The sequence below is a fragment of the Primulina eburnea genome, unplaced genomic scaffold (assembly GCF_022965805.1).
Source record: "Primulina eburnea isolate SZY01 unplaced genomic scaffold, ASM2296580v1 ctg1278, whole genome shotgun sequence".
Lineage (NCBI taxonomy): Eukaryota > Viridiplantae > Streptophyta > Magnoliopsida > Lamiales > Gesneriaceae > Primulina > Primulina eburnea.
Window position 1 is genome coordinate 1 of NW_027330804.1, and position 7,455 is coordinate 7,455.

The 7,455-nt window shown below is 35.3% G+C and overlaps 1 protein-coding gene and 1 long non-coding RNA gene across 3 annotated transcripts; both read left to right on the forward strand.

Annotated features, from left to right (window-relative positions):
* The first annotated feature begins 2,730 nt into the window (after positions 1–2,730).
* On the forward strand, positions 2,731–3,620 carry LOC140820596 (uncharacterized). 2 transcript variants are annotated; one of them, XR_012115532.1, is made up of 3 exons: positions 2,731–2,790; positions 2,865–2,960; positions 3,278–3,620. It is a non-coding gene; the product is annotated as an uncharacterized lncRNA (long non-coding RNA). The 2 variants fall into 2 exon arrangements; XR_012115531.1 differs by having other exon boundaries at positions 2,787–2,960.
* Positions 3,621–4,582: 962 nt separating this feature from the next.
* LOC140820597 (calmodulin-like) lies at positions 4,583–7,158 on the forward strand. Its single transcript, XM_073180904.1, has 4 exons — positions 4,583–4,809; positions 5,684–5,841; positions 6,552–6,632; positions 6,765–7,158. Exons 1-4 carry the CDS (start codon positions 4,734–4,736, stop codon positions 6,897–6,899), a joined length of 450 nt encoding a protein of 149 aa, XP_073037005.1. The 5' UTR covers positions 4,583–4,733; the 3' UTR covers positions 6,900–7,158.
* The last annotated feature ends 297 nt before the right edge of the window (positions 7,159–7,455 follow it).

The window sequence follows — 7,455 nt, forward strand, 5'->3', positions numbered from 1 at the left end:
TCACGCGCGCGCACCACATTATGCACTTTAACGGATTTCATGAATAACTTTGTTTTTTACTTGGGTGTGATTATTTTGATATATTGAAAGGAACAACTATGTTCCTATGACAACGGGCGTAGAGTGTTTCTCGATGGTGGAATGGGTAGTCGGACTTCTATGTGACGTATTTTCCGCTAGGTGATTTTACGACAGCTTGTTTCATTCTGAAAATATGTGTCCTTATGTTAAGGTCGCTGCTAATTTTCCATGCTTCATCTTCCAATGAATGCCGTTTTCTTTCATTTTTATTTTTTGATTTTTCGTTTTTCATTTCTCTGGATTGGCAGGTTAGGAGCCACTCCTCTGATGAACTTATGACGCACTGGAAAAGCGGTTCCCGGTTGCAGCTGGAACAGGGATTGGCAGTTGATAGGGTCTATACTGGGTCTTTTATGACCTCTTGGATATGGCAGGATGTATGTGGCTCGCCAAAGTTTACTGTATGAAAAAGTCACTTCTTATTTTTGTTCTTTGGCAGGATGTTCAATCACAGTGATGAAAGCAGGCCAAAAGATTGTTGAATCGATTGGATGCCCCAACGAAGGCCCCAATTGGCCTGTTGGTGCGGATGGTTAGTACCATATTGTTGCATTGTGGATTTTCCGTTCTAGAATTTTTACTGCTGTCTGGACAATATTGTTGATTGTCAATATGTCTGCATTTCCCTTCTTTGGCAAGTTACTAGATTTCATTAGGTAGTTCGATCTCTCTTGTAGGCCGCCCACCCGTAAAATGCCCGTTTCCTCGTCCTCATCTGTTCAACAAAGAAGATGAGGTATGTGAATCTAAGTGCTTCTATTGATAAATACAATGACTGTGTCTGTCGATAAAGTACAGGGTTGAGAATGATGAACGTGTTTCTGGAGATAGTGCCTGCAACTGGCAGTTATCCTCCTGGATTTATCGACCATATTGTCTATCTAAGTTCATTTTTGGGGCTATTTGTGGTCCATAATCTAGTTTCCCCCCCCTCCCCCCCCCCCCCCATTGTCTTAGTTTGTGCTGGTCAGTCGTGCAAAACAAATGGTCTTGGGGAATTATCTCATTGATTCTCATTGCTTTCACTGTTTCTCAGTCATCGAGTCGTCCCGAACAGCTAAGTCCTCAGGGTTATATTCTTGAAATGGTTTATCGAAGCAGCAGCTACCGCAGTTATCAATCTCAGAGACAGCGTAAATGAATGGGACAGAAAGTTGGTGATGGTGACTGTGGATCACTGTAAGTGCAGAAAAATATTCCCTTATATTTTTTTAGACCATGGTTTAGTTGTACTTTAAGTCTGATTTCTTGAGTTTATTAGATGTTTAGAGTGCAGCAGCCATTCTTGAAGACATGAAAAAATAGTGAGTTTTCCCACTGTGCTCAGTTACCTTTCTTGCTTAACTACGAGCATTTACCTTTCTTGCTTAGACGAGACAGTGAGTGGTGATTATAACAAACATTCTGTTGCTATTGTAAATGCTTGCATTGGATTTTTTCATAATTGATCTTCTTTAAAGGGTTAATGATTACGAAATGGAGTTTTATTATGATGCCTGTTTGCATAACATGATCAAGGGACAAACACATCTCATGTGTGGAATGAAAAATAAAGAAATCATGGCTGGACCTGTTTGGGAATAATGCTTATACCAAAGAAGTTGGTTATTGGTATAACATGTGATGGAATGTTGGATCACATGTAAGGGGAAAATTGTTTTCATTAAAAAATGATAAAGGAAGCATAATAGAATTTTTTTTTTTAAAAAAAGTGTAATAGGCGGCAACTGTGAAACATATTGTTGTACTGTGAATATGACCTTTCCTTCTTTGTTTTGGTCTACAAAATTGTTCTTGAAATTGTAGTTCCAGAAAGCGAAAGTATCTAACACCTCTTGAACTTTTGACACTCCTGAATGTTTTTCCTACTTGTCTTTCATTTGAATGTGCCTTCAGTGACATATTTGTATGTATTTTTTGCCCTCGAAATGTTCTCTAGTTTTTGTTTCGCTTATTCCTTTTCTTCCAATATGGTCCTTATTGGCAGATGGTTGAAAATGCGACTTGGTGTCGAATAATGCTATTCATTGATTGGCTTTTTGTATATTGGATAATCGTTTATATCTTGTATTATTTGGTGGTAGGCGCCGCGGTCGTGTAACTAAGCAAAATGTTTTTCCTTTATTCATTTATTATTTAGTTAACCATAGAGTGCAACCTTCTAAATTTGGTTGAAGAATGTGGCTAATTTATTAAATATGATCTTGCTGCCCTTAAATCCAATCAGGTTCTTCCATTGCTATGTAACTTAACTGTTCCAGTTATCCACTGAACGACCTGCAGAGACAATCAAAGAAACTGGATCTTCTATTAGAAAAGTCATGGGAGGAACTAGTGGCATCCTGTATAACACTCTCATTCTCTAACCTAGCTCTTTGTGCAACTTATTATGATTTTTGCGGAGAACTTCTAGTTTAAAGTTAAACAATCTTCTGTCTCAAACAATATGAACATATTCTTTAAGCGGCATTGCTCAGTTTGAAAGCGGATTGTAATCCAGTCATTACACCACTAAATTGTAAGATGATTGGAATTTAGTCAGGCTGTTTACGTGAGTGGTGTATCTGCTCTATATCATTAACCAATAACCGTGATTTTAGGGGTTATGCTCTTGAAGCTGCTATTGCTGCTGTCAGTAATATGGAGGTGCAGTTGCGGCTACCGCACGCTATTGGATGCTCTATTCCGGCATCCTCCGTACTTAAGGAGGTTTGAGCCGACAGATTTTAGGCGAGCCCTTTTTAAAACTGATATTTAATTAATACTGTAAGCTTCATGAACAGAAATTGACTGCTGGGGAAGATCCCGTCGATGCCTTTGTTGTCTCAGCTGAAGCAGCAGTTGCAGGTGCTGAGTCAACAAAAAGCATGCAAGCACAGGTGACGTTCTTGATTCTTCACATGTTCTTTTAATATCATTCGATGCCATGATGACATTTGAAGGAGAAACCATTTTAGACGCAATATTTGATGGCTTCAAAGTAAAAATATTGGTGGAAGATATTTTCATTTTCAAACGCCATTAACATAGCATTTACTAGATACAAAAAGCTTGGGTGCTAAATATAGGAAAAGAAGACAGCAATCTTCAACCATCTTTCATTTTGAAAAAACGCGGGCATGAAATTGGTGGATCAGAATAAGCACAAATGTTTTTCTAACGAAAGTTGTAGTAATCAACTTGTGATTTGTTTCAGGTGGGTCGTTCATCATATGTCTCGGCAGATATTCTTGCATCAGTTCCCGATCCAGGGGCGATGGCTGCAGCTTCTTGGTATCGAGCAGCAGCCTTGGCTGTCAAGGATAAGTACCATGCATCGTGAGTGCAAATTTTTAGGTTTCCAGCGTTACGTCCTTCCGTCTCGTTTTTGTTCTCGAGGAGGAAATTGTGATGAGCATACTTTTGCTTGTTCTAACTACGAGCTTTCCGCTTATGCTGTTACTGCATAAAGCCGAGATAGCAGTATCATTTATCGTCGTACAAAAATTGTAATACCATCCACTATGTACTCTTGACTTCAAAATTTTTGATGTCATAACAACTATTTTTGTTTCTATTACTTAAAAATCTTACTTATACCCGACCCTAATATATATATATATATATATATGATTTTTCGGTTTTGATGTTAATTCTAATATGTTTTTGTTGAATAATATATGAAAAAATTGTTATATAGGGTTGATGCTATTATGTAAAATAACGATGTTATGATAAATTATTTATAATATTTTGTTATTTTTTTTATAATGTTTAATTAGTTAATTTTTATATTAAATTTTTATTCGTTATTGTTATCTACCAAATATTCATAGCTTATTTGATATAATTCAAATACCAGAAATACAATTATAAGTGGTAATATGATACTTGAGTAGTATATAAATATTCAATTATCTGATGGGTATAAGGATGTGGATGAAATTAAATACCCATGAAGATGAAGATGTAATAAATGAAGATGAAGATGGAAGATATGAAATCACACTCAAACCCAATCTATTGTCATACCTAACAAAAACGAGTCTTGATTTTTTACAACGCGGAATTAGATGTCTCTCTATAAAAGAAAAATAAAAAGAATTATGATAACCCCACATAACTTCTATCTTTCACTAAGTTATAATTATTTTTAGAGACGATTTTATGAATTTATATCAGTGAGACTGGTGGACCTGATTTATATTTGAAGTTAAAAGTAATAATTTTTGACATAAAAAATAATATTTTTTTTGAATCGGATTGAATATGAGTTTCATCTCATAAAATTGACTTTTCGTCAAATAAGAATTTTTGTGTTTAAAATTTTTTAAATCATATTTCTGATCCATTTTCATAATTATGATTTATGATCTTATTTTATATTAATATGAATCAAACTATTTTTAAAAAATAGATGAAATATAAAATATATTTAGAAAATAAAATACTATTAAAACACGCAATATTACACCAGAGCAATAGCCTTTCCTAAAATTTCATTTCCTTTTCAAAGAGGCAAATCTTACTAAGATCGCATTGTCAAGAGAATTTCACCTCGAAAGTCGCTACTTGCACTTTGCTCTACGTAAAAACCATTTCCAGAAAACCTTCGGTAGTGTAATTTTCTCCCCAATTGTGTTTCGGGAAGTAGAAAATTAGCAAGGGAGCGAATGGCCGAGCAGTTGACGGAGGAGCAGATCGCCGAGTTCAAGGAAGCATTCAGCCTTTTCGATAAGGATGGCGATGGTATACTGATTTTTTTTCTTCTCGATCGATCTATTCTCTGTAGTTCTGTTCGCTAATTTTTTGCTATAGATTGGTTCTCTTGTTTTTCAGATCTTTGCGTCTGATCGGTGAGTGAGAATTCATGAGTTGAATGCTTCTACAGCTTCGTTTCTGTTATTTTATATATTATATTGGTGAAATGAATGTTTAAAGTTGAGAGATTGAATGAGAAATGTGAGTTTATTATCTGTTTTTTCTACTTTTCCTACGCATGTTAGGCTATGAAATATGGATGTAACTGTAGCTTTAGGCTTCTTTTGGTTCATATGTTTGGTGCTGGGAAAAAAACCCCGGAACAGAAAGATTTCAAGGTTTGAATAGTTGTGGCAAGTGATTTATGGGTTAACTATATTCATCGATTGAGTTGATTGATAGATGGATCAAGGTTTTCGAATTTACATTCTGTTATTCGTCCGGTTCTTAGTCTGGTCTCTTATCCTGTTGGCAGGTTTATGATGTAGGAAGTGTTAGTATTCACAGAATTATTGTTTTATCTTTGTTAACTGTCGTTAGAATTTGCTTAGTTTGGTCTGGGTGGAATTGGATCTTGATTCTTGTATTTATTGTGGATGTGAACAACTATACATTCTCTTCGTTCAAGACTCAAGAGAATTGGTAGTTTCAATTCATGTTATTTAATATATTCATGTGATAATGAATGCAAAAGACACAATAATGTTCTTGGTTTGTAATTTTTTGAAGATCTTATGTACTCGTACCCATCTCTGGTATTATATATTCGATTGGGAAATGGTATTTTATGGAACTTATGTGCATTTCAACTCTATTATTATTGAAAACGTGTAGTTTCATATAAACTTAAATTTTTTTGAAGGTTGTATCACGACTAAGGAGTTGGGAACCGTGATGAGGTCACTTGGACAGAATCCCACCGAGGCTGAACTTCAAGATATGATCAATGAAGTTGATGCTGATCAAAATGGTACCATTGACTTCCCCGAATTCTTGAATTTGATGGCTCGAAAGATGAAGGTGATTTTTCTTTCCGGTCTGCTTAACTTACTTTTGATAGAGGTTGATTTTGTTAGGGTATATTAATATGCTGTAAGCTGATTAAGAATGAGGTTTATGTATATGATTATCTAACATGGATTATCATTCATTTGGATAGCTGTTACATTTTCAGTTCTTTCATATTTATATGTGGGGAGTTACTGGTTTTTACTGCCATTTATGATTGTTATAGCTCTTTCCATCTCCAAATTTCCATGTTTCTTTCTGTGCTCATAGTGATAGTCAAATAGTTTTAGGATTTGACAACCAAGACCACTCTAGATATTTTATTGCTGCGTATGGGATATTTTATCGATTGCATGTTTGTGCTCATGCCATGCCGGTAAAATATATTTTATTTACTGAATAAAGTGACTTCATACTTAAGACGCTCTAACGCTCTAACATTGAATTCGTAGTTAGCTGGGGTGAATATTTGATAGCGGTGAATGCACATCATCGAGTGTTTACTTGGAGATGTTAGCGTCAAGGAGAGAAATGTATACATTAGTGCCTTTGATAAATTCAGTGTTGTCCACTTCCTATAAAAAGGTGTAATAGAATATGGTTTTGGTGGAAGTGAGAAACTCAATGGTTCTAAATAATTGAGATTGGGTAGCAGATTCAAAATGTCATGAGTACGAAATAAACATTCTGAGGAAACTAAACATCCTTCTTTTTTTGTGAAGGATACCGACTCAGAGGAGGAACTTAAAGAAGCTTTCAAGGTATTTGATAAAGATCAAAACGGCTTCATTTCTGCTGCTGAGGTATTTCTATCCTTTAATCCACTCTCTCAGTTTCAGCGTGTTCAACTTTACCCATCAAACAAAGCTTTTGTCTCTTGATTCTTTTATCGTTATCTTTCAATGTACACCTACTGTATCATACCAATCTCGCAGCTTCGTCATGTTATGACAAACCTTGGAGAAAAGTTGACAGACGAGGAAGTCGATGAGATGATGCGAGAAGCTGATGTGGATGGTGATGGCCAAGTAAATTACGAGGAGTTTGTTAGAATGATGCTTGCCAAGTGATTTTTCGAGATTATATGGAATCTGGAGTTGAAAGCATTGGTTAATTGGGTACTACCATCTATCTACCTACTACTTATCTGTCATATACGGCATAATCGTTTATGCTCTTCTGACTTGAGCAATGAATTTAGTCTAGCATTGTTCAGGACATATCAACCTCATATCTGTTCCTTTGAATACATTCTTCTGTTTACTTTTAAGTGCCTATGAATACCACTCTGTATTGTTTTTTGAATTTTGAAGTGGGCTAATTTTGTTTTCAATTCGGATGGTTGTCGACGTCGGTGTCGAGTTGAATCGAGTTCATAGGATTACATAAGAAAAATAAAAAAAACAAAATTAATTAAAACTCAAGCCTTACACTGTAACTTACCCCAACTTGTTTTACAACGTGTTGTTTGTTATGTTGCAAACCAACTTTTTTTAGTCAACATCGAGCTTCATTATCTACCAGTATGGCCAACATAGCCTAAAACTTATCTGAACACAAGTATTATCTTTAAAAAAAATCTGATACAAGTATTTTTTTCCACTGGTTTAAATACTTTATTCAACT

Excerpts from the sequence above, each read along its gene's own strand:
- LOC140820597 (XM_073180904.1), top strand. The coding sequence starts at position 4,734 with ATGGCCGAGCAGTTGACGGAGGAGCAGATCGCCGAGTTCAAGGAAGCA. Across the intron at positions 4,810-5,683 it reads TTTCGATAAGGATGGCGATG|GTTGTATCACGACTAAGGAG; the intron begins GTATACTGATTT and ends ATTTTTTTGAAG. Across the intron at positions 6,633-6,764 it reads GCTTCATTTCTGCTGCTGAG|CTTCGTCATGTTATGACAAA; the intron begins GTATTTCTATCC and ends CCAATCTCGCAG.